Source organism: Otolemur garnettii, unplaced genomic scaffold (assembly GCF_000181295.1).
Source record: "Otolemur garnettii isolate 467f Iridium unplaced genomic scaffold, OtoGar3 scaffold00008, whole genome shotgun sequence".
Lineage (NCBI taxonomy): Eukaryota > Metazoa > Chordata > Mammalia > Primates > Galagidae > Otolemur > Otolemur garnettii.
The window spans coordinates 39,603,787-39,631,376 of record NW_003852403.1 but is presented as its reverse complement, the minus strand read 5'-3'; the positions used below and the strand labels follow the sequence as shown (position 1 = coordinate 39,631,376).

Sequence of the window (27,590 nt, the reverse complement as noted above, 5' to 3'; positions counted from 1 at the left end):
CCAGTTGAAATCTTTATATGACATATGTAAATAGTACTAGTGAATGAAACCAAGACAGTGTAATAGTACTGAGTCCAAATGCAAGTCTTTTGCTATTAGTTCATTTAAACTATTACTTTCCAGTTTTTGGCTGGGTTTGGGTTTGAACCTACGACCTCCGGTATATGGGGCCGGTGCCCTACTCCTTTGAGCCACAGGCGCCACCCTGTAAGCTATTACTTTCCTAAAAGAAAATAATTTCATGAGATGATCTCATAATAAACATTTATTTGGTAAACTATCTTCTAGAATTAGACTCTAAAATCAAACAATTTCTTAAAGAACAAAGCAGAATCCCAATCTCCTCCCATCAAAAGCCTATTCCATAACTGAAGTACCAAAAGCCCATAAACTGTATTACTAAAAGAAAGGAAAGAAAATACATTTACTAAACTTCCACAGGAAGACTGTGTAAATCTGGAGATGGTTAAGTACATATCAGCTTACACTCAAGTGTACTACCCAGTATCAAAAATTAACTGAAAATCTAAACTTAATATGGATATTTCTTTGTTCTTAATAAGGCTCAGAAAATTACTCTGTTAAAGTATGCAATGGTTCTAGTTACATCATGTAAACTGATATGATAAAAAAAGTAAAGCAGATGATGTGGATTTCAACATCAATATTGGTAAATCAATAGGTGTAAACAATAACTTTTAAAAAGCCATTCTTTAGCTCCAATTTAAAACAAACATTCAGGACTGGAATCTTCAGGATTTTCTAGTATCTTGAATATCCCCATCTTCTCTTTGACTGGTCTTGAGGCATTCATTTGATCTAAGAAAAAAAAATTTTTTTAATACTCTTGAAGTATCTCAAAAGAAATCATAAAAGAAAATTCCCATATGATGTTATAAGAAGCAAGTCATCCATCTAGGATTTAAAAATCTCTCAGTAACATAGAACAAGCACTCTCTTCCTTAATCAGTAAGATTAGCAAAACCAAAAAGGTACTCCTCTGTTCCTACTTGGATGACTATAATTAAGCCTTTACGAAACTCATAATCTGAATTGTAAATTTAGTAATCAAAATCGCTTCCACTAAATTTATGGTAAGATTCACTAGTTATAAAGCAATAAACACACCACCAATCTGAATTATATTCTAAGAAAAACGTAATGATTTCCTTCTTAATCTCCTCTTTGACTCAGCTATCATTCAGGAGAAAGTTATTTAGTTTCCATGGCTTCGTGTGAAGATGTGAATTTCTTTTGGAGTTCTATTTTTATTCTGTTGTGTTCTGTGAAGATACTAGATTTAATTTCTATTCTTTTAAATTTGTTTAGGTTTGATTTGTGTCCTAGGTTATGATCAACCTTGCAGAATGATCCATGAGCTGATGAGAAAAGCATATACTCAGTATTTTTGAGGTAAAATCTTCTGTATATGTCTTTTAAACCCTTTTGATCTAGAATTGTGTTTAAGTCCATTGTTTTTTTCAATTTCTGTTTGGAGGATCTGTCCAGTTCTGTTGATGGTGTGCTGCCAGCCATCCCAACAATTATGGTGTTGTAGAATATGATATTGTTCAAATCAAGTATGGTTCATTTTATAAATCTGGGGGTGTTAATGTTGGTTGCATAAATATTTAAGGTGGAAATGTCCTCTACTTGTAATGTTTCCTAGTGTGTAGCATCCATCTTTGTTTTTATTACTTTTGTAGCTTTAAAGACTATTGCAGCCATGAAAAGGATTGCAACTCCTGCTTTCTGTTGGTTTCCATTCGTCTGAAATTTTTCCAACCCCTTCACCTCAAGCCAGCCAGCCTGTGCCTGTTCACTGGGGAGTTCAAGCTATTTGCATTTAAAGAGAGAATTGATAAGCAGGGAGAAGTTCCATTGATCCTGTTGTATGGAAGTTTGTTGTCCTGTTATATCACTTGATCCATTGTGGAAGTTAGTGTCTTTCTTTTAATTTCTTAGTGACTTTATTTTGCCAGTGGTCCTTTGGGTCCATCTGTGCATAGTACTGGTCTGAGTACTTCCTACAGAGGAGGTCTGGTAGTGGCAAATTTCCTCAATGTTTGCTTGTGATTAAAAGATTTGATTTCTCCATTGAATAGGAAGTTGAGTTTACCAAGATATGGAATCCAAGGCCAGCAGTTATTTTGTTTGAGTATATTGAAAGTGGTAGCCCAATCTCTTTTTGATTGAACAGTTTCAGTTGAGAAGTCCACTGTCACCTTGATAGATTTGCCACCATACTTTAGTTGCTGCTTATGCCTGACTGCTTGCAGAATTTTCTTTTTCATTATTACATGGTGTTTTGCTTCTTGGCTTTTAAAGTAACCATGATTGGGTTTTCTGTTAAAACAGTGGTTCTCAACTTTCCGAATGCTGTGACCCTTTAATACAGTTCCTGTGGGTGGTGACCCACAGGTTGAGAACCGCTGTTTTAAATATTTCTGAGGGCTGAGCATGGTGGCTCATACCTGTAATGCCAGCATTTGGGAGGCCAAGGCGGGTGGATTGTCTGAACTCACAAGTTCGAGACTACCCTGAGCCTACAGCAAGACCCTGTCTCCAAAAAATATAGCAGGGTGTTGTGTCAGACACCTGTAGTCCCAGCCACTTGGGAGGCTGGCTCAAGGGAATAGCTTGAGCCCAAGAGTTTGAGTTTGCTGTGAGCTGTAACATCACAGCACTCTACCAAGGGCAACAAAGTGAGACTCTTGTCTTAAAAAAAATTTCTTGAAGAAATGATAATGAAGTCACAAATTATCAAAACCTGTGGGAAGCATAATTTCTTTGCTTTTGTTTTTTCCAAGATTATTTGGGTATAACTTTTGTAAATAGCTCTATTTGCATATTTATTTAAATTTTAGCTTTGAAATACTTTAGGGAAAAATAGATATATCATTATAGTTAAATCCTAAATATATTATCAATTAAAAAGCCACAATGCTAGGGTATGTAAGAATAGTTGAACATCTCAAAAAAAACTTTTTTTTTTTGAGACAGAGTCTTATTGTGTTGCCCTTGGTAGAATGCTGTGGCATCACAGCTCACAGCAACCTTAAACTCTTGGGCTAAAGCAATTCTCTTGCCTCAGCCTCCCAAGTAGCTGGGACTACAGGTGCCTGCCACAACGCCCAGCTATTTTCTTGTTGGAGTTGTCATTGTTGTTTACCTTGCCTGGGCCAGGTTCAAACCCGCCAGCCTCCATGTATGTAGCTGGCGCTGTAATCACTGTGCTACAAGCACCTAGCCCAACTTCTGAAAATATTAGTATGATTCACATAAAGCTTGATTTCCCATAAATCACATCAGTGTGGTGTTGGCACAGGATTAAACACAGAATTGAGAATTAAGAAATAAATCTGTATATTCATGATGAATTGGTTTTTAACAAATATGACAAGGTAATCAAATATAGAAAGGATCATCTTTTTAACAAATGAATACTGACATGCAGAGAAAAGTGAATTTTGAACCTTAAACTTCATACTCCACACAAAAATTAAGAGATCACAGACCTAAATGTTAAGAGCTAAAACCAGAAAACTCTTTGAAGAAAACACCCTGACCTTGCATTAGGCAAAGATTGTAGAACTTTTTGCTCTTCAAAAGATACTAATTAACAAAATGAAAAGACAAAATAAAAGTAAACCAAACATGAAGGAAAATAAACAAATTTCTTTTTGAAATTAAGAAAGACAAACCACAGACTAAATGAAAACATGTGCAAAAACGTTTGTTTTGGATACACCTGTGTATCCAGAATGTATTAAAAAATTTTTTCTATTCAACAACACATTAGCTCAACTTAAAGATGAACTACATATCTGAAAATAAATTGATGACATTATACCATTGAACCCAGTGGTGTGCTGATCAATGTTTAATAACCAGTTCTCAAAACACATGGGTTTATAATTTTTGCCTATTTCTGTGATACAAATATTCTCATCATCAACAATTTCATGCTACCAACATAATGTCACCGAATACAGGTGTGAAAAGACAACATGATTATATAGTATTTCCACCATACAGGTAAAATAGATAAAATAGACATACAACCAACAAGAAAACAGTAACATATATTGTAAAATAATTAGATAATGATGAATTTTAAATATTATCTGTTTTGAAAGTAACTTCTGATCACCACTGTAGATATCAACTCATTACGGGTATTCTAAAATTATTGATAAAGCAATTTATCCTGAGTCTCCAGTACCTAAGGGTAACAGATATCTTAGGATAATGGATGAATTGATAAGGGAGAGTTCTTTCATAGACTCTAATGAATACTGTACTCTAACGAATACTATTAAATGAATAACAGTAGAAGGATATCACCATTTTACAATCCTTAAGGAAATAATGGTTCAAAGCAACCATCACCAACAAACAGGTGCTAAAAATCATCAAGTTAAATAAAAGTTTACAAAAAACTCTTTAATATTAATATCTGACTGAATCTGTTTAATCCTAATTTAGTAGAAATAAGAAACTCAGACATGATTTGCCTCCTGGTATGATATAAGAACAAACCAGTAGAATTCTGAACTGAGATACAGATATTAATGCTAAGCCTATAGAACTATTTACAAAAGAGTTATTTACCAGCTTATAGAAAATATATAGACTGAGGAGTAAGTTAAAGAACAATGGAAGAGGCTCAGTGCCCATAGCACAGTGGTTATGGCACTGGCCACATGCACCAAGGCTGAGAGGTCCACACTTGGCCAGGGCTAGTGGAACAACAATGACAACTATAACAAGAAAATAGCCTGGAGCTGTGACAGGTGCCTCTAGTCCCCAGTTACTTGGGAGGCTGAGGTGAGAGAATCGCTTAAGCCCAAGAGGTTGAGGTTGCTGTGAGCTGTGATGCCACAGCACTGTACCAAGAGTGACACAGTGAGACTCTGGCTCAAAAAAAATGGGGGTAGGGGGTGTGGCGCACAGGGCTCAGAATCTATAGCTCAGGGGCTAGGACGCCAGCCATATACAAAGAACAATGGGGGAGTTAAACATTAAGCCATTTTCTTTTTCTTTGAGACAGCCTCACTATGTCACCCTCAGTAGATAAGCAGCTAAGACTACAGGAACCTGACATAATGTTGGCTATTTTTTATGGTTGTTTAGCAGGCCTGGGCCAGGTTGGAACCCACCAACCTCAGTGGTTATGGCCAGTGCCCTAACCACTGTGCTACAGGCACGGAGCCTAATTAAGCCATTCACTAGGGCAAATAGTCCACTTATTCCAACAAATTAATGGCATAGAAAAACAAAGGGAGGTGTTAAATGGAAATGTAACAATCAATGCTATTGATGTTTTGATCAATTGATTTGATCATGACTCAAATCAAAAAAACATTTGAGACAATTATAGAAATCTGAATACAGACAGGTATTAGAAGAAGTTAAGATATTAGCGTCAATTCTCTTAAATAAAATAACAGCATAGGCTCAGCGCCTGTAGCTCAAACAGCTGGGGCACCAGCCACATACTCCAAAGGTGGCAGGTGGGAGCCCACCCCGGGCCTGCCAAACAGCAATGACAACTACAGCCAAAAAACAGCTAGGTATTGTGGCAGGCACCTGTAGTGCCAGCTACTAGGGAGGCTGAGGCAGGAGAATCGCTTAAGGCCAAAGAGTTTGAGGTTGCTGTGAGCTGTGACGCCCCTGCACTCTATGGAGAGTAACATAGTGAGAATCTGTCTCAAAATACATACATACATACATACATACATACATAAATAACAGCATAGTGGTGATGTTTAAAAACATCATCTTAGTAAAAAATGCATAATATACTATGGGCAAAATACCATAATGTCTAAGATTTATTTTAATACTCTGACAAAATTAAAATGGCAATGAAACAAGATGACTAAATGTTGCAAACTACTGTGGCTGGACCAGACTGCTTTATAAGTAAGGGGTTCGCCACACTATTCCATGTGTGTATATTTTTCAAAGTTTCCATTAAAACCAAAAAAAAAGTATGATACCTACCAATGAGATCACTTCGATCTAATAACAATTCCAGATCTTTATCACTAATGACCTTCTCTCTTGATCCTTTTACTTCCCTATAAACAATAAAAACATTCAAGTCTGTAAGAATAAATCAAAACTTTCTAAAGAATAAATCACATCTTTCTAAAATTAAGATATCTTACCTTTCATAATCCCTAGATTTTAATAATTCCATTAATTCTTTAGGATCTAAGAAATTCTTAGACTGATTTAATCCAGACTGACCACCTTTGAAATGATCTAGAAAAAAATGTAAAGAAATTCAAAACATTAAAATTTCTTTTAAAACTCTTAATATGTTACAAACCATTGAGAATGTTTTACATTAAAAAGTATAAAAAAAAAACACAAGGCATTAGTAAGAAAGAAAAGTAACTGAAGCTATTAGACTCTGATGGTAGGAGTGGAAAATGGTTTTGTCCACTTGGAAAATGGTTTGGTAGTCTCCAATAAAAATATACCCTTCTCCCCTAAAACAAAAGACAAATAAACATATTACATCTGCAGAGTTTTGTACACAGCAACTTACTCATAGTAAATAAAATCTTGAAATAAACCACCATCAACAGGAGAATGGAAAACTATTCAGCAATTAAAAAAAATCTTAGTACAAACAGAATATATGAAGCCAAGCATGATGCTTCATGCCTATAATTCTAGCACTCTGAGAGGCCAAGGCTGCTGGATTTCTTGACCTCATGAGTTCAAGACTAGCCTAAGCAAGAACAAGACCCTGTCTCTAAAACATAGCCCAGTGTTGTGGCAGCACCTATAGTCCCAGCTACTTGGGAGGCCAAGGCAAGAGGATTCCTTAAGTCTAAGAGTTTTAGGTTGCTGTGAGCTGTGATGCCACAGCACCCTACCTAGGGCAACAAAGTGAGACTCTGTCACAAAAAAAAAAACCCCAGCATATATTAATCTAAAAATAATGTTGAACAAAGTAGCTGAAGAACACATACAAATGAATGAATAGGCAAAGAAAAAACTACTATACGTGATAAAAATCAGAATATTTGTTGCTTTCTAGTGAGGGTCAGGGAAGAAAGGAAATGACTACAAAGGGTACGTTTGAAAAGTTTGGCTTAGGGGCAGCACCTGTGGCTCAAAGGAGGTGGTGGGTTCAAACCCAGTCCCAGCCCAAAACTGCCAAAAAAAAGAAAAAGTTTAGCTTAACCAAATTATTACACACTGGTTAAAATTCATACAGCTGTACACTTTAGACTTGTGCATTTTATGATATGTGTCTTATATCTCAATTAAAATTATGAGCATTAAAAAAATCCTATCAAAGGCAGCGCCCGTAGCTCAGTAGGTAGGGGGCCAGCCAAATACACTGAGGCTGGTGGGTTCGAACCTGGCCAAGGCCAGCTAAACAATGACAAATGTAAGAAAAAAAAATAGTCAGGCACTGTGGTGGGCCCCTGTAGTCCCAGCTGCTTGGGAAACTGAGGCAAGAGAATTGCTTAAGCCCAAGAGTTTGAGGTTGCTGTGAGCTGTGACACCAAGGCACTCTACCCAAGGCAACAGGCTTGAAAGTCCATCTCAGAAAAAAAAAAAAAAAATCCTTTCAAGTCTTCTGCAAAATTAACCTCTTAAAATACCAAAAATAAGATTTAGGAAAATAAAACTATGGACAAACCTTACCTAAATTTAAACTACATTCAATATTTAAGCAAAATATAATTTAGTTTATCATTTAATTCATAAAACAGCACAAGTGAAAATGTTTTAGCTTATACAAAATCTACTTGGGACAAGGCTTATTTTTCTCCCAATACAAATTCCATCATATAACCTGAATGTTCCATCAAGTCAAATTACAGTAGAACCTCTGTAACTTGACCACCCAAGGGACCATAACAAACTCATCAATATATGAAGGCAATCAACATAAGGAACCAGGTCTACTGCATTGATACATACATATGGCACATGCCTGGTCTATGAATATTAGGTCAACTTAAAGAGATGATCACTGTAGGAAGCAGTCAACTATAGTTTCTACTGTATTGTTTGTTTGTTTTTTTTAAAACAGTTTTACTATGTTGCCTTTGGTAGAGTGCCATGGCATCACAGCTCACAGCAACCTCAAACTCTTGGACTCAAGCAATTATCTTGCCTCAGCCTCCCAAGTAGCTCAGACTATAAGTGCTCACCACAACACCCGGCTATTTTTTTGTAGCAGTTGTCATTGTGTAGCAGGCCCAGCCAGGATTTGAACCCACAGGCCTCAGTGTATGTGGCCAGCACACTAACCACTAAACTATAGGAGCAGAGCTAACACTCTACTATATTTTTGTCTAAATCCTAACCCAGTATTTCCTCAAATCCAGGTATCTTTAAGAAAGTATTTGCAAGCCAAAGAGTAAAGAAATAAATTGGTAGTGACTTCCACCATTCTTAACATTATTATGATGCTCCTGTTTCTGCACAGGCTTGATGACTTACACATTGGTAATTTTCAACTTTCTTCAGGTAGCTATGAAGCCATTTATTCAAATATAATTTTTCCTCTAATTATTTCTCTAATGATCAAATTTATTACAGAATAAATTTTCTTCTAATTATCTTCTACTTCTTTTTTTTTAGAGACAGGTTCTCTCTATCACCCAAGATACAATTAAAGCTCACTGTAACCTTCAATTCCAGGGCTCAAGTGATCCTGTAAACTCACCCTCTCCAGTAGCTGGGGTTGCAGGCGTGTGCCACAATGCCTGGCTGATTTTTAAATTTTTATAAAGACCAAGTATTACTATGTTGCCCAGGATAGTCTCAAATTCCTGGCCTCAAGCAATTCTCCAACCATGACCTCCCAAAGTGCCAGGCTTATTATATGCCAGTCAGAATTTTATGTTGAATGAATAGAAGTAGAACTTCTCCAAGGAATCTCAGGAAACATAGCATAAAACACCTCACCTGCTTCAATTCCCCCCCACCTCAGAATCTTTTCTAAATTAAAAAGAAACACTGTGTTCTGGGGTAGCGCTTGTGGCTCAGTGAGTAGGGCACAGGCCCCACATATTGAGGGTGGTGGGTTTGAACTCGGCCCTAGACAAACTGCAGTAAAAAATAGCCAGGCATTGTGGCAGCAGCCTATAGTCCCAGCTACTCAGGAGGCTGAGGCAAGAGAATCGCCTAAGCCCAAGAGCTGGAGGTTGCTAGGAGATGTGATGCTATAGCACTCTACCAAGGGCCACATACTGAGACTCTGTCTCAAAAAAAACACTGTGTTCTGGCTTAGCGCCCATAGCTCTGTGGCTAGGACACCAGCCACATACACCAGGGCTGGTGGGTTCAAACCCAGCCCAGGCCTGCTAAACAACAATGACAACTGCAACCAAAAAAATAGCTGGGGGTTGTGGTGGACGCCTTAAGTCCCAGCTACTTGGGAGACTGAGGCAAGAGAATCACTTAAGTCCAAGAGTTTGAGGTTGCTGTGAAGCCACAGCACTCTACTGAGGGCAACATAGTGAAACTGTCTCAAAAAAACCCACAAAAATATACAGTTCAGTGCCTGTAGCTTAGTGGCTAGGGTGCCAGCCACATACACTAAAGTTGGGGGGTTCGAACCCAGACTGGGCCCGCCAAACAACAAAGACAACTACAACCAAAAAATAGCCAGGTGTTGTGGCGGGCGCCTGTAGTCCCAGCTACTCGGGAGGCTGAGGCAAAAGAATCATTTACGCCCAAGAGTTTGAGGTTGCTGTGAGCTGTGACATTACAGCACTCTAGTGAGGGTGACTGTCTTAAAAAAAAAATGAAAATAGGCTTGGTGCCTGTAGCACAGCGGTTATGGCACCGGCCACATACACCCAGACTTGTGGGTTGGAACCCAGCCCAGGCCAGCTAAATAACAATGACAACTGCAACAAAAAAATAGCCAGACATTGTGGCAGGCGCCTATAGTCCCAGCTACTTGGGAGGCTGAGGCAAGAGAACTGCTTGAGCCCAAAAGTTTGAGGTTGCTGTGAAGCCACAGCACTCTACCAACGGCAACACAGTGAGATTCTGTCAAAATAAATAAATAAATATATACATAAATAAATAAAAATAAAAACACTGTGTTCTCAACTATGAAAAGGGAACTCTGTGGTCAAACATTTTTGAAACAGTGGGGTTCAACAAAGTGAATATATATATATATTTTTTTTTGTTAAGACAGTTTCTCTTTGTCACCGGAGGTAGAGTGCTATGCCATCTTAGCTCACAGAAACCTCAAACTCTTGGGTTCAAGTGATCCTCTTGCCTCAGCCTCCCAAGTACCTGGGACTACAGGGGCCTGCCACAACGCTCAGCTATTATTTAGGAATGGGGTCTCACTCTGGCTTAGGCTCGTCTTGAACCTGTGGGCTCAGGGCAATCCTCCCAAGTGTTGGGATTACAGGCGTGAGCCACAGCACCTGGCATAAAGAGATATTTTTAATGGATTACTTCAATACACTGTTAATACTCTAAATTTAATATACTGAACTTGTAAGATGTTTACAAGTTTTTAAAAAACTTTTGGCAGGCCAATCTCTTATCAGAAATATGCTTTAATATCATGCCAAATTCCCTATGACAGTTGCTGCACTAACTTCTTTTATGAAGAAAATAACAGTCATAAAAATTCATAACATATAATGAATAACTAAAACAAAAAGTACCATATAAGTGTTATTTACTTTTATGGATGATCAACTTTTCCAGTTTTCGCTTAGCAGCTGCTCTTTCCACAATTTTCTGATCGATAGTATTTGCTGTAACAAGGCGATACACAACAACTGGCTTTGTTTGGCCAATTCTATGACATCTATCTTGGGCCTGAAGATCAGACTGGGGGTTCTTAAAGTTCAAAAGAAAAATGACACTCAACAGTATTAGGTTAGAATTAACTTAAACTTACATAAGTAAAGTCAACATGCATAACTGAAAAACAACTTTTTAATCAAGGTGACTTAATTAGACTCCTAGAGTAGCTTAACAGATTAAGTTACCCTTGACAATCATAAGGAAAATTTTTACATACTGCAAACAGAAAACTTGATAAAGAAATGATTCTTAGCTAAAAATGAATTATCATCTCAATATCTACAAATAAAATTACAATGTATACAAGGAAAGATTAAAAATTCAGAATGGAAATATAATCTGCATTTCAAAACATACTATGCTGTATTTCCAACTTACCCAGTCACTATCATAAATGATAACTGTATCAGCTGCAGTCAAATTTATGCCCAGGCCACCAGCTCGAGTACTCACTAAGAAGATAAACACTTCTGGATCTGTGTTGAAGTTGTGCATCTAAAAGCAAAATGAATATAAACACAATAAATAAAAAAACTAACCTTAACTAGTAAAACTGAAAGAAAACACTGTCTTTTAAACTATCCAGGAGGGCAAGGAATCACAGATATGCCTAACAATTATTAATAAAATTTGTGTTCATGTTAACTTTATTTTCTAACCAGCTATTTTATTAAAGAGTTTAATTTTGTTAAAAACTATACATCATAAGCATGTTTAAATATTAAAGTCTACAATTAAAAAATGATAGTGAAATCAATAGTAATTGCCTTGGAGATAGGATTGGAGAAACGGGTGACGTGACTAGGAACAAGCACTGAAGGCTTTCTTGGCAGGTGGCAATGTTCTACATTTTGATAAGGGGTTTAGGATAGATTTAACAAATCCATTTGTCAAAACCCAACAAATATATACTTTATTTGCCTTACGATACGTAAATTTCACCACAAAAGATAAAATATGCTAAAGTCATTAGAGAAAACTGTATCAATTATAATTTATTTTGAAATGCATCAAAAATATGGATGAAATGTGTAATGGTCACAGCAATGCTATTATCACAGGTATGTGAATTTTATTTTTTTTTTAAAGAGACAGAGTCTCACTTTGTCACCCTTGGTAGAGTGCTGTAGCATCACAGCTCACAGCAACCTCTAGCTCTTGGGCTTAAGTGATTCTCTTGCCTCAGCCTCTCTCAAGTAGCTGGGACTACAGGTGCCTGCCACAACACCCGGCTATTTTCTTGTTGCAGTTTGGCCAGGGCCAGGTTTGAACCCACCACCCTCAGTATATGGGGCCGGCGCTCTGCTCACTGAGCCACAGGCGCTGCCCTACTTATTCATTTTTTTAGACAGTCTCAAACTGTCACCCTGGGCAGAGTGCTGTGATGTCATAGCTCCCAGCAACCTCAGACTCTTGGGCTTAAGCAATTCTCCTGCCTCAGCCTCCCAAGTAGCTGGGACTACAGGCACTGCCACTACAGGCTATGTTTTTTGGTGGTGTTGTTGCAGTTGTCATTGTTGTCTTAGCTGGCCCGGGGCAGGACCTGCCAGCCTCAGTGTATGTGGCCAATGTCCTACCCACTGAGCTATAGGCACCGCCCACACAGGTATGTGATTTTAAATAGTACAGTCAAGACCAGGCGGGTGGCTCACACCTGTAATTCATCCACTCTGGGATGTGAAAGGATTACCTAAGGTCAGGATTTGAAGTTAGAGAACTCACCAAAAGCAAGACCCCATCTCTACTGAAAGTAGAAAAATTAGCTCACTATGGCATGCCACCTGTAGTCCCAGCTACTCCAGAGGCTGAGGCAGGATGATTGACCCCAGGAGTTTGGGAGTTGCTGAGAGTTGAGCTGAGGCCAGAGTGACAGAGGGAGACTCAATTTCTCTCTCTCTCAAAAAAAAAAAAAAGTACAGTCAAGTACAGTCAAATGTTAAAGGTAGATTTTAGGAAGACTGACAGGTTGCTAACTGTAACATTCTTTGAACTTTGCTACATATTTGAAACTTTCATAATGTCTGGAACAGGAATAGGTTAGACAAAAAATTTCCTATTATCACAATATTCTTACAGTGATAATTAAGTGAAAAAAATATATTTATATTATACATAAACTATAATATATTATTATATATAAGAGAATCAAACATTAAGATCTATTAGTACTATGGCTTGGCACCCATAGCACAGTGGTTACAGCACCAGCCACATACAAGGAGCCTGGTGCGTTCAAATCTGGCCCGGGGCCAGACAACTACATGACAACTACAATGACAACTACAACAAAAAAATATCCAGGCATTGTGGCAAGAGCCTGTAGTCCCAGCTACTTGGGAGGCTGAGGTAAGAGAATCACTTAAGCCCAAGAGGTTGAGGTTGCTGTGAGCTGTGACGCCACAGCACCTACCAAGGCCAACATAGTAAAACACCGTCTCAAGAAAAAAAAAATCTATTAGTACTTAATCAAATGGTTGTTTATGATTCTACCACCAGACTTTTGGCCATGCCTATCTTATCAAATCATGGCTCTATTTTTAACACTACTTGAGAAATTAAGATAGATATTACAAAATAAGAGTTTGGTATGTGTTACATAGTAGTCTTACATGTTTTTCTCTCTCCGAGTAAGACATGGATCCATCAAGCCTGCTAAAGTTGAAATTTCTATGATGGCAGTAATCCATCAAAATGTCCAACATCCTTGTCATTTGTGAAAAAAGCAGCACCTGGAATTTAAATATGTCTTAGTATCTATAGTGATTAATAAAAAGTAATTAATCAAAATTCTACTCAAAAGTACTACCTTGTGACCTCTTTTCTTTAGTTCTGGCAGCATTCGATCCAAAATTAAGAATTTCCCAGAATTTGTTACCAATTCTTCATCAACCTTAAAAACATGCCGGGAAAGAGAAAACTGTCACTCACTAGAATTACTAATCAATTGCTTCATCAAGACAAAAGCCAGTTGAAAAGTTTAGTTCTCAATGACAAGTCACTTTAAAACTTTAAAACTATGCAGCCCAATTCATAATAACCAAGACACGGAAACAGCCCAAGTGCCCATTGACCCATGAATGGATTAACAAATTGTGGTATATGTATACCATGGAATACTATGCAGCCATAAAAAAGGATGGAGACTTCACATCTTTTATGTTTACCTGGATGGAGCTGGACCATATTCTTCTTAGTAAAGTATCTCGAGAATGGGGAAAAAAAGTATCCAATACTACTATGAAATCAATATATAATCACCTACACATTCATGTGAATGGCAAAGCCTAACTATAGTCCAAAAAGTAGAAGGGAAGAGGAGAGAGAGGGGAGGGGACAGGAGATATGGGAGGAGGGAAGGTATTCGGAGGACCTCACCTAATGTGCATGATGCAGTGATACATTTCAAAAATATTAAGAAATGAGTACAACTGTGGTGGATGTGTTACTTAGTTCAATGTAAGCATTTTACATTGTATATCAAAACAATACACTGAACCCCATAAATGTATCAATGTACAAAGTTATGATTTAATAAAAAATAAAAACAAGAAAAAAAAAGAAAACTTAAAAACTAAACTTATTTAATCTTTTTAAATCTGAGTTATTTTTCAAAGGACAATTTAGAATGTAAAACAAGTAATTAAAAAAAAAAAATTAAATGGGCTCGGTGCCTGTGGCTCAAGCGGCTAAAGCGCCAGCCACATACACCTAAAGTGGCGGGCTCGAATCCCCAGCCCAGAACCGCCAAACAACAATGATGGCTGCAACCAAAAAATGGCCGGGCGTTGTGGCGGGCGCCTGTGTTCCCAGCTACTTGGGAGGCTGAGGCAGGAGACTCGCTTGAGCCCAGGAGTTGGAGGTTGCTGTGAGCGTGATGCCATGGCACTCTACCCAGGGGGATAGCTTGAGGCTCCGTCTTAAAAAAAAAAAAAAAAAAAAAATTAAATGCAAGTATATTAATGGTGGTTTTATCCTCCACATTTCTCTCAAAGGTTTTATATAAAAGAATAGTAAGTTCAAAGTTAGTGTGCTTATATTGAAATTTATTATTTACAACTAAGTAAACACTAAAGATGAAAACTGCTGGTAGAAATCTTAGTATAAATTAAAGAAAACACAGGCCCTTGTAAGCAATTCAATTATTTTGAGTAAAGAAAATTTTCACCTTCTGGTTAAATTATCTTGTCAGAGAGGTATTTTCATTTGAACAGTAAAGTTTTATTCTCTTCCTTACTTGAATACAGAATATTAAAGGAGTGGTTCTCAAATGGAGGCAAAACTCCACAGGAACATTTGACAGTAGCTGGAAACATTTTAGGTTGTCCTAACTAAAGAAAAGTGGATACTACTGAGTGGAGGATAAAGATCTGCTAAATGTCCTAAAAACACAGGACATTACCTTCTAAGAAAGAATTACCTGGTCTAAAATGTCAATACTACCAGAGGTAGAAACCTTGTTGTAAACTACTATGAAATGAGTGTTATTAAGGGTTATTAACAACTGAGTGATTTTAATACTATGTTATTTTTCTATCAACCACCCAAGAAAGCAATTCCATTCACTTACTCTGAAAGCCCCCAATTAAATATCAACTTTTTGGTTTTCTTCTGTGGCTTTTTGGTGAGATTTAAGCAATGAGCAGCCAGGTTGATTTTGACAAGCTGAATATTAACTACAAGGAATACTGAAAAGGTTAAAACTACCTTTAAAATATAGTAAGTAAAAATACAGAGTGAAAATCAATTGCTTTACTAAATATTAATTTTCAGCTGTTCACATAAAATATTTAATTAAAAATATGAGCTGCACATAGAAAGTGGCCATTATTCTAACCTTCATACAGTTCTCTGAATTTTGGGGGGAAAGACTGTCTCAGCTTATGGCAGGATAACAATCTCCACATAGCAAACAGCACAATATTTACTTTCAGTAATAGTAATCCAACCAAACAAAATAACTTGCCTGCAATATAAAAGGTACAGAAATAAGAATTATAACTTATTCAATGATACTTACCTTAAACTCTTGTGTAATAGGGTCTATAGGATACTCAATCAAATATGGATGATTACAGCATTTACGAAGTAGCATCATTATATTCTGCAGCTTCAGGTTAACTTCAGATTCTACAGGGATATTCACTGCCACAACAGTTCTACCAAAAACATTTATTGCATGTAAATGAGAAATCCTAAAAACACCATACTTAAAAGAATACTTGAACAATTCAATTTATTTTTGCAGATTTTGGCCGAGGCCGGTTTGAACCCACCACCTCCGGTATATGGGACTGGCACCCTACTCCTTTGAGCCACAGATGCCGCCCTCAATTAAATTTACTTTTAAACTGATACCTTTCTTGGTCCACCTCTGTCTGTATCTGACTAATCAATTTTTCCAATTCATTAGGGAAATCATCTACTTTGCTGTAATTTATTGATTTTCTAGTTCGCCGTTTTGGTCGCCCAGTAGGACTTAGTTCAACTGTTTCTTTCTAAAAGAAAACAAATTTCAAAAACATGTGTTTAAGAAGCTGTATCTTTAGGTTCTAAATAAGCAAAATAAGATATAATACCTTTATGTAAAAATTATTTCCTAACACAAAGAAAAAATAACTTTGTCTCTCACAAAATTAGTCATTACCAACTGCTTAGTATCAAGGATATGCAATCTGTAGTCAAATGCAAATGATGCATGAAATTGGGTTAACAATGATGACAATATTTGAAAGTGAGAATAAATGCCTTCAGATCTCAGTAGAAATAATTAAAGGTATATGAAAAATTAAGGGTATGAGGCCGGGCGAGGTGGCTCACACCTATAATCCTAGCACTACGGGACGCCCAGGCAGGTGGATTCACTGAGCTCACAGGTTCAAGACCAGCCTGACCAAGAACGAGACCCAGTCTCTAAAAACAGCCAGGCGTTGTGGTGGGTAACTGTAGTCCCAGCTACTTGGGAGGCTGAGTCAAGAGAATATTGCTTGAGCCTAGAGTTTGAGGCTACTGTGAGCTATGAAGCCATAGCACCCTACTGAGGGCAATAAAGTGAGGCTCTGTCTCAAAAAAAAAAAAAAAAAAATAAAGGAGTAGGGTGCTGGCCCCATATACCGGAGGTGGGAGATTCAAACCCAGCCCTGGCCAAAAATCTCAAAAAAAAAAAAAAAAAAAAAATTAAGGGTATATAAAACTGTCGTGGATTGGGCGGCACCTGTGGCTCAAAAGGGTAGGGCACCGGTCCTATATGCCAGAGGTAGTGGGTTCAAACACAGTCCCTACCAAAAACTGGGGGCAAAAAACAAAAAAAACTGTCTTGTATTTATATAAAGGGATTGAATGGCTTAAAGCTAAATTAAGCTCCAAAAATTTGCCTTCTACAAGGGTCTTTCTATGGACCAGTGTAGTACTGGATAAAATCCCTTACAACAACAGGCAACTACTACAAGTTTTGTTTGAGACAGGACCTAAGTTGCCTAGGATAAAGTACCTACATCAGAGCAACCTTACATTCCTGGGTTTCAAGCAGGATTCCTGCTTCAGCCTCTGAAGTAGTTTAAACTATACAAGCACCTGCTACCATGCGTGGCTAATTTTTTCTCTTTTTAGTAGTGAAGAGGTCTTGCTCTTGCTCAGGGTGGTCTCGAACTCCTGAGCTCAAGCTCTGACCTCCCAAAGTGCTAGGATTACAGATGTGAGCCACCATACCCAGCCATCTACTATAAGCCATACCCAGACATCTACTGTAAGTATCTAAGCCAGTGGTTCTCAACCTGTGGGTCAAGACTGACAGAAACTGTATTAAAGGGCCACGGCATTAGAAAGGTTGAGAACCACTGACTAAGCTAAAAAAGTCAGATCTTTGCTTTAATTATAATATTAAAAGGGGAGAAGAGAATCTAATGGTCATACTAAACAGAAATGCGTAACCATTAAGTATTTTGAAAAAATAGTAGTCCATAGTATACAGTCAAAAGACTAGAGACAAAAAAGAAAAAAAAAAAAGACTACAGACATTTAAACAAAAATTTAAAGACTTCAGCTTGCTGCCTGTAGCTCAGTGAGTAGGGCAACCACCACATACACTGAGGCTGGTGAGTTCAAGCCCAGCCTGGGCCTGCTAAACAACAATGATAAATAAAACAAAACAAAACAAAAAAAGAATAAAGTGGCACTGTGATGAGCAGAGCATCGCTTAAACCCAAAAGTTTGAAATTGTTGTGAGCTTTGACACCACAGCATTCTACCAAGATTAAGAAAGTAAGACTCTTGTCTCAAAAAAAAAAAAAAATTAAAGATTTCCTAATTTTCATTTATACGATAATTACATCCTACCTATATTTTATATATTTCTTTCATACAGAGTATTCTATTAATATTTTTGGCTAAGAATGACCTCCTATAAAGAAATTATACAGGTTAAATATCCCTAATCCAAAAATCGAAATGCTCTTCTAATGAGCATTTTCTTTTGAGCATAATGTCAGCTCTCAACATTTTAAGCTTAGGGGTAGTGGACATTGTAGATTTGGGATGATCTATTTGGAGGGCATTCATTCAGTAGTTGGTCAGCTCTCAGTAATTTTCAAAAAAAAAAAAGAACAGTGATTCTCAAATAATTGTGTGCTCATTAAAAATGCCATTTCATTTCTAAATCCAATCTCAAGCAGAATGATGAGAATTATTCTGGTAAATGAACTAAATTTTTTTTTTTTTTAAGAGTCTTACTATGTCGCTCTCAGTAGAGTGCCATGGCACTATAGCTCACGGCAACCTCAAACTCTTGGGTTTAAGCAAGTCTCTTGCCTCAGCCTCCCAACTAGTACCTGGAACCACAGGCACCTGCCACAACACCTGGCTATTTTCTTGTTGCAGTTGTCATTGTTGTTTAGCTAGCCCAGGCCAGGCTCAAACCCACCAAACTCAGTGTATGTAGCTGACGCTGTAACCACTATGCTAGAGGCACCAAGCTAGGAACTAAATTTTTAACAAGCATTCCAGATAACTATAAAGCAATTAAAACAAACCAATACATAAATTTTAGCAGGACCACTTAACACGTTTTACTAATTCCTTATACCTTATACTTCAGTCAGAAATTTACCCAATAAATCCCCAAAACAGATAAGCAGCCATAAGACTGAAATCCAAGCGTAAAATGTGGTAAGTTAAGTCTTATTTACAGTATACTTCAAATCCACACTCTACCTCACTGGATCCAAACATGCTTGCAATTGTACGGTTCACAATGGCTGTATAAAAGATCTCTTGTTTCGTTGAAAGTGGTGCATAAACAACCACTTCTCGTTTAGGAGGAACTTCAAGAGCAACATCAGATTTCAGTCTTCTTAGTAAAAATGGTGTCAGAATCTAAAATTTAAAGGTGAAGAAACATAGGCATATTAAAAAAAAAAAAAAAAAAACCCAGGCATTGTGGCAGGCACCTGTAGTCCCAGTTCCCTGGGAGGCTAAGGCAAGAGAATCATTTGAGCCCAAGAGTTTGAGGTTGCTGCGAGCCATGATGCCACAGCACTCTACTGAGGGTGACAAAGCAAGATTCAATCTCAAAAAAAAAAAAAAGGAAAATTAAGTCTCTTGTAATGTGAAGAGGGCTTTATATATATGCTCTCTGACGTCCCCTTTAAGTGCTAAATTCTATAAACTCTCATTGTCTTGACTCTATACTTAAATTTCCTGAGGACTGAAACCTAGTATCAGAGCCCTTACTTTGCTATACTATATGGATTTAAATACTGAGGATAATCATGTCATCCCCAAACACTTCTCTTTCCTAATAAATCATTTTCCCACAATGTTCCACACTAGGACACTTAAAAACCTCCAGAACTACTGGTCTTGGCCTCCCAGAGTACTAGGATTAGAGGCATGAGTCACCACGCTGGCCCTGTAAAACACCTTAAAATTCATATGAATGTTGAGTAAACAAGTATTTCCATACAATTTTTGTGGATATCTACATCATATAAGTCATTTCTGAAGGGTAATTTGACTGTGTGTTAAAAGCCTCTATGTTACTTCTTTCCCCTACCTTTTTCGGAGACAGGATCTGGCTCTGTCACCCAGGCTAAAGTACAGTGACCTCATCACACGTCACTGCAGCCCCAAATTCCTGAGTTCGAGCCATCCTTCTGCCTCAGTCCCTAGTCTAATTGAGACCATAGGCATGTACAGCCAAACTCATCTAATTTTTCCATCTTTTGTAGAGATGAGGTCTTACTCAGCTCAATCTTGAATCTTGAACTCCTGGCCTCCCAAAGTGCTATGATTACAGGTAAGAGCCAATGTGCCCTGCCCATGTGTAAACCTTTTTAATCAAGAAATCCTACTAAAAATTGTTTCCTAAGGAAATAGCTAGAAACGGACAAATATGTAGTTATAAGAGGAGATACTATAGGTAAATTTTGAAATAAGAAGGGATAGACATAATTATTACTTACACAATGAGAGACTAAGCAGCTATTAAAAATCAATGAGCTAAATCTGTATGTAGCAGGACAGAGTGGTGCATGACTGTGGTCCTAGCAACTTAGGAGGCTGAGGTAAGATGACATGGTAAGATATACCCCTCCATCAAAAAAAACTACATGTACTGAAAAGGAAATAATTTTTTGATTATTTTTTAAAAGATTATTTAAGGAATAATTTTATTTTCTGAAAAGAAGTTTTTTCCCAGCCAGGCATAATGGCTCAAGCCTATAATCCTAGCACTTTGGGAGGCCAAGGAAGGAGGATCACTTGAGGTCAAGAATTGGAGTCCAGTCCAAGCAAGAGCAAAACCCCATCTCTACTGAAAATAGAAAAGAAAAAAAAAAAACTAGCCAGGTGCGGTGGCAGGGGCCTATAGTCTCAGTTATTCAGGAGGCTAAAGCAAGACGACCTGTTTAAGCCCAGGAGTTCAAGGTTGCTATAACTAGGCTGAGGCCAGGGCACTCTAGCCTAGGCAACTGAGACTGTCTCTCAAAAAAAAAAAAAAAGTTTGCTTTTCTTTTTCCCCTCATAAAACACAGATAAAACACAACACATTATGCGTTTGCACAAAGAAAAGGATCTGAGATGACATATGATACAACATATAATGTTTCACTATATACTGTCAGGGCATATTATTGGGAGATGAAGTGATAGCTTTTAAGGCTCACTTGCTTAGGAGATCTTTGACAGATGTTTATCTGAAGTAAATAAAGGTGAAATGGGGTAGCAATTACAGGAAGCAACAAACAAGAATAGATTATTCACCTGCCATACAAGGATATAAATCACACCTTAGTACTGTCGGCAAACACTGCATAAAAACCACACATTTTCTTTCCTTCTTTTTTTTGGTAGGGGGGAGATAGTTTTACTTTGTTGCCTTCAGTAGAGTGTCATGGTATCATAGTTCATAGTGACCTCAAACTCTGGGGCTCAAGTGATTCTCTTGCCTCAGCCTCACAAGCAGCTGGGACTACAGGTGCCTGCCACACACCCAGCTATTTTTAGAGACAAGGTCTGGCTCCGGCTTAGGCTGGTCTTGAACCTGTGAGCTCAGGCAATCCACCCGCCTTGGCCTTCTATAATGCTAGGATTACAGGCATGAGCCACTGCACCCAGCCAAAACCATACATTTTCATTGGTCAACAAACATGAGCAAAAGTCTACTCGGGAGGCTGAGGCAGCCCAGGAGTTGGAGGTTGCTATGAGCAGTATGATGCTATGGCCCTCTACCAAGGGCAGTAAGTGAGACTCTGTCTCTACAAAAAAAAAGAAAAAGAAAAAATGAGCAAAAGTGATAAAATGAGTTTACCATACAAAAAAAGCAAAATTTAAGTAAGCATTTGAGTTCTGCCATAAAACCACATGACTCTGAGAGTAGGGAAAGATGAGGGTAATCACTTAAATTTGGGGAGAACCCTCATTTCTCAAATCTCTACTATACAGGGTTCAACACGTAACACTAGGGTTATTTATTCTGAGCCTATAATAAGCAAAATTTAAAAAACAGTCAAAACCTGGTGTAGCATATGCAATACGTTCTGTTCTCTTTCCTTAGAAATAATATCTTCAGCAGTTTCAGAAAGACTAGTGATGTCAAACCAAGACTCAAAGCTGGAAAAAAAAAAAGTTACAAGTTAACTTATTAAATAAAATCAACTATATTAACATGATACACATTTATAATTTATAATAATCTGGGATATTGAAGCATGTAATATTGTTATACCAAATCCTTACAAGCAATTTTTAATTACAAGACATTCAAACAAGATAAACTGATATTTTTTTAATCAATGATCAAAAACTTTGATCTTAAAGGTGACAATTTTCTGATTTATAAATATATTACCATATTCTTACAAAAGTAGAAAAATCAAATAAAGATTAAAGTACATATTTTATGAAACATTTCAAGCTACAGAAATGAAAATTCTTTCTGAAAACTAAGGATATATGGTTTGTCTCTAAATATGATCTACTACAACAAATGCTTTAAAGTTCAACATATATAGTGATAATACGTAACTTGTTAATAATAATTATATATTATAATAATATTCTTTACTTCTTTTCAAAGGTTAAAAACCTATTAGAATGGGCAGGGCATGCACGCCTATAATCCTAGCACTCTGGGAGGCCAAAGCAGCGTTATTGTTTGAGCTCAGGAGATAGAGATGAGTCTCAGGAAGAGTGAGACTCCGTCTCTACTAAAAATAGAAAATAAACTAGCCACACTTTGTGGTGGATACCTGCAGTCCCAGCTACTCAGGAAGCTGAGGAAAGAACACTTGAGCCCAACAATTTAAGGATCTTGTGAACTATAATAATCCCATGGCACTCAATCCCAGGGCTACAGAGAAAGATTCTCTCTCTTTAAAAAAAAAAAAAAAAAAAACCTACTAAAATGAGTAGTTAGGCCAACTGTGTGACAGTTAATGCTGGTACTCCCAGCACTTTGGCAGACCAAGGCAGGAGGATCATCTGAGGCTGGAGTTCAAGACAAGCCTGGGCAATACAGCAAGACCCTGTCCTCTACAAAAAAAATAAAAAAATTAGCCACGTATGGTGATGTGTGCCCACAGTCTCAGCTATTCAAGAGGAAGAGGTAGAAGAATAGCTCAAGCCCAGGAGTTCAAGGATGCCACTGCAATCCAGCCTAGAAGACAGAGCAAGATGTGGGCTCTAAAAATAACTAAAAAATAATAATAATAAATGAGCAATTATATATAAAAGCATACAGATCTATTATATACTAGGTAACAATATGTTGTCAACAAATCCAATTGTGAAAATACGAATAACATTTATGCAATAGTTACTACATACAACAGATATTCCCAAACTTTGATCACCTAAAACATGTTCTAAAAACTTCAGATTTCCAGGTGGGCACAGTGGCTCACACTGGTAATCCTAGCACTCTAGGAAGCTGAGGTAGTAGGATCACTTGAGCTCAGGAGTTAGCGATAAGTCTCAGTGAGAGCAAGACCCTGTCTGAGTTAAAAATAGAAAAATTAGCCAGGCATAATGGCAGGTGACCATATTCCTAGCTACTCAGGAGACTGAGGCAGGAGGATCTCTTGAACCTAGGAGTCTGAGGTTGCCGTGAGCTAGACTGATGCAAAGGCACTTAAGCATGGGAAACAGAGTAAGACTCTGTCTTAAAAAAGAAAAAGATTCCCCACTCCTATCTCAATATTCTCACTCATTAAGTTTGAGTAGAATGTGGAAATTCAATAACCAGATTAAGAATACATTCTTAAAATAAAACATTATTTCCCATATCCAATTGGCATTCTTCCTTCACTAATGCCAAAATAAGTATTAATCCTTTGGACCCAGTTTTGTATTTCCCACTTATTTTGTTAACATTATCTCCCCTTCTATTCTGAGGATACTAATTATTCTTTGAAAATTACTTATGCCTTTTGGTTGTTAAAGCTAAGATTCAGGCTCGGCGCCTGTGGCTTAAGTGGCTAAGGCGCCAGCCACGTACACCCAAGTGGCAGGTTCGAATTCGACCCAGGCCCGCCAAACAACAATGATGGCTACAACCAAAATGGCCAGGCCTTGTGGCAGGCGCCTGTGGTCCCAGATACTAGGGAGGTGGAAGCAGGAGACTCGCTTGAGCCCAGGAGTTGGAGGTTGCTGTAAGCTGTGATGTCACAATACTCTACCCAGGGGGACAGCTTGAGGCTCTGTCTCAAAAAAAAAAAAAAAAAGAAATAAAGCTAAGATTCAAACTGTTCTCAGAATAAGAAGCAATAGGTTGAAATTGGGAGACCCTGGGTTTTAATTACTTTATAACAAGTATATACCTAGGTTTTCTTTTATATAAGAAACATTTAACGTCTCTATACCCTTGGGTTGTTTTGTGAGAATAAAATGAGAAAAATCAATCCGAAAATGTTTTACAAAATTAAGACATAAAAGAGTCTTACTATAAAAATATTTCTTAATGTAGCACTTAGTCAATGCAAAGGTAATTTTTTTAATAGAGTCTCACTATGTTGCTCTCAGTAGAGTGCCATGGCATCACAGCTCACAGCAACCTCAAACTCGTGGGCTTAAGCGATTCTCTTGCCTCAGTTTCCCAAGGAGCTGGGACTACAGACACCCATGACAATACCCAGCTACTTTTTTTTCTGTTATATTTGTCATTGTTGTTTAACAACCCCAGGCCAGGTTCAAACCTGCCAGCCTCGGTCTATGTGGCTGGCGCCCTGGCCACTGAGCTACAGGTGCCAAGCCACAAAGGTAATCTTTTTATTTACTGGTCTCACACAAGTTATGTCAAAAGCAGTATATACAATATACACCACAAAGAATTTGAAAAAAATTAATCATTGTAATTCTGCTATCTAGAGGAGATTAATTTTAAGAGTATAGACTTTTAAGTTTTAAAATATATATAAAACAATTAAATACTGCCTCACCTACCTTTTCAAGTCATCAAATACATCTGGCAACAAAAAGTTTAGCAATGACCAAAGTTCTGACAAATTGTTTTGTAAGGGAGTACCAGTCAAAAGAAGTTTGTTATCAGCATTGAATCGTTTTAACTCCCTGATTAGACGGCACTTCATATTCTTAATCCTGTGTCCTTCGTCTACTATTAAGTATTTCCAGTAGCAATGCTAGAAAAGTAATTGAGATCTTCTTAGTAAAGTCACAAAATAGGAGAGGCAAGAATCCAATGTACTCAACACTAATATGAAGCCAGGAGATAATCTAATACACACCCACATAAGAGAAAACCTCAAATCAATTCAAGGTGGGGACAGAGAACAAGGGACCTGGGAAAAGCAAGGAGGGAGGAGAATGGGTATGTTCACACTTAATGGGCGCAATGTTAGGGTATGTGGCACAGCTCTTGGGAGCAGAACACAAATACATAAATATAAGAGGGACTCCACCTAACAAATGCAAATAAATTAATCTGAAACAATAATTAAAATATTTAAAAAAGAAAAAGAAATGAAAAAAAAGTTTTAAAATAATGATCTCAAGAAAGTTTACCTAAAAACAGTTATAAAACCTGTTTTATGAGGGACTGATGCTGAATTTCACCAAATGTCATTTCAGTATCTATTTAAGACGACCATATTTTCCTTTCATCAACTAATGAAATAAAGATTCCTAAAACAGGTATATATTTGTATTCCTGAAATAAACTCACTGTCTTGCTGGAATAACCTGAAAATACTTGAAGTTCTTCTGCTATTATGTATTTAAGTGTTCCCCATTTGTACCTTTACATAGATACTGTTAAAAAATCTAAAGCTTTCATTAAATCCATATACTAGTCTGAAACATTAAATAGCATTAGAATCTTCATTCTTAGGTGTGGTGGCACATTGTAATCCTAATACAGTGGGAGAATCCCTTGAGGTCAAGGGTTCAGGAGTTTGAAACAAGCCTGTGTAAAGTAAGACCTTGCCTGTACTAAAAATAGAAAAACAGGGCGGCACCTGTGGCTCAGAGGGGTAGCCACCAGCCCCATGTGCCAGAGGTGGCAGGTTCAAACCCAGCCCCAGCCAAAAACTGCAAAAAAAATTTTTTTTAATTAATAAATAAATAAACCTTCCTAATTACATTGTAAGGCAAAAATATTTATTAAGAAAAAAATAAAAATAGAAAAACAAGCCAGGCATGGTAGTACACCTGTAGTCCCAGCAACAGCAAAGGCTGAGGCAGGATGATAGCTTGAATCCGGGAGTTAGAGATTGCTATTAGAGAGGTCCAGGTCATGCTGCTCTAACCCAGGCAACAGAGTGAGACTCTGTCTCAAAAAAACAACCACACACACAAAAACAAAATATCCTCTTAAAATGAATAGGTAAAAGAATAAAAGGAAAACCAAGAAACAAATGATGAGGAAGAATAAAAAACAAATTAGCAAGCAGATTAATATACTTCTATATTTCTGCTCCCACTCAGCCACAACAGCCCTGGAATCCCATACTTCCATTACATTTTAAAACTAAGATACTTAGGGCAGCACCCATAGCTCAGTGGTAGGGTGCCAGTCACATACACAGAGGCTGGCCAGTTTGAGCCAGGCCTGGGCCTGCTAAACAACAATGACAACTGCAACCTAATAAAAAACAGCTGGGCGTTGTGGTGGGCACCTGTAGTCCCAGCTACTCGGGAAGCTAAGGCAAGAGGATGGCTTAAGCCCAAGAGTTTGAGGTTGCTGTGAGCTGTGACGCCATAGCACTCTATCAAGGGCAACATTATGAGACTCTGTCTCCAAAACAAAAATAAAAAATAAAAAATAAAAAAGCTAAGATCCTTGAAATGATAGCATACTCAGTAAAAGGGAATACAAGACAGATTCTAGCCACTGGCAAATAGAATGGACAAGGAAGCTTAATTATTTCAATATGGATTAGGTAGGGAAGGCAAAATTATCTGAAGGGTCTTCACATTCTATTACTGAATAGAAAATGGAAGTTACAAAAAAGAATGTATAGTATGATCCTATATATAAATTATAGGTATGTAAATTATACATTTATGTTAACAGCAACATTGAGTATCAAAGTATTAATTATGATTCTCAGGTAGAATTGTTTGAGCTTTTATAACTTTCTATATACTACCATTTTCTATAATTAGTACTTACTACTTTTACTGTAAAGACATGGTTTTGGCACTTTTTAATGCAACACATATTCAGAAACATTTTGCTAAATTCCTCAGTTAAGATTCTTATCATCATATTCCAAAGTTCCACCAGCAACAATACTAGTGACAAATACCAATGATTATGCTACACATAATCACTCCACTTATGACCTATGTGGTTTGATTTTATGTTGAACCCCTTATTTTCCTCATTCCATACAAGCAATAAAGATCTAAAGCAAGCATCCTCAAACTTTTTAAACAGAGTGCCATTTCATTGTCCCTCAGACCGCTGGAGGGCCAGACTGCAAGCCCCGGGAGGGGTCAGCTGCTAAGCAGGACAGGCAAAGGCGGCAAAAACACCCGATGGGCCGGATAAATGTCCTAGGCGGGCCATAGTTTGAAGACGCCTGATCTAAAGGGACTGCTCCCAGCAGAGATCTTAGCAGTCAGAGAAAGGAAAACCAAAGCTGTAAAGAATTACATATGAGGCTCGGCGCCTGTGGCTCAAGCGGCTAAGGCACCAGCCACATACACCTAAGGTGGTCGGTTCAAATCCCCAGCCCGGGACCGCCAAACAACAATGATGGCTGCAACCAAAAAATGGCCAGGCGTTGTGGCAGGCGCCTGTAGTCCCAGCTACT

General features: G+C 37.7%; 1 protein-coding gene across 1 annotated transcript in view; it reads right to left on the bottom strand.

Moving 5' to 3' along the window:
* Nucleotides 1–250: 250 nt before the first annotated feature.
* The window catches only part of HELLS (helicase, lymphoid specific), a 56,920-nt gene continuing 29,580 nt past the window's right edge, over nucleotides 251–27,590 (bottom strand). Inside the window, exons 11-22 of the mRNA XM_003783720.3 lie at nucleotides 24,757–24,953; nucleotides 21,831–21,927; nucleotides 19,030–19,191; nucleotides 16,180–16,319; nucleotides 15,842–15,980; nucleotides 13,631–13,714; nucleotides 13,434–13,553; nucleotides 11,203–11,319; nucleotides 10,698–10,857; nucleotides 6,177–6,273; nucleotides 6,010–6,086; nucleotides 251–819 (exon numbers count right to left, since the gene is read on the bottom strand). Of these exons, the coding sequence (XP_003783768.2) occupies nucleotides 725–819; nucleotides 6,010–6,086; nucleotides 6,177–6,273; nucleotides 10,698–10,857; nucleotides 11,203–11,319; nucleotides 13,434–13,553; nucleotides 13,631–13,714; nucleotides 15,842–15,980; nucleotides 16,180–16,319; nucleotides 19,030–19,191; nucleotides 21,831–21,927; nucleotides 24,757–24,953 (1,485 nt within the window). The 3' untranslated portion in view covers nucleotides 251–724. The remainder of the gene's footprint in view (nucleotides 820–6,009; nucleotides 6,087–6,176; nucleotides 6,274–10,697; nucleotides 10,858–11,202; nucleotides 11,320–13,433; nucleotides 13,554–13,630; nucleotides 13,715–15,841; nucleotides 15,981–16,179; nucleotides 16,320–19,029; nucleotides 19,192–21,830; nucleotides 21,928–24,756; nucleotides 24,954–27,590) is intronic.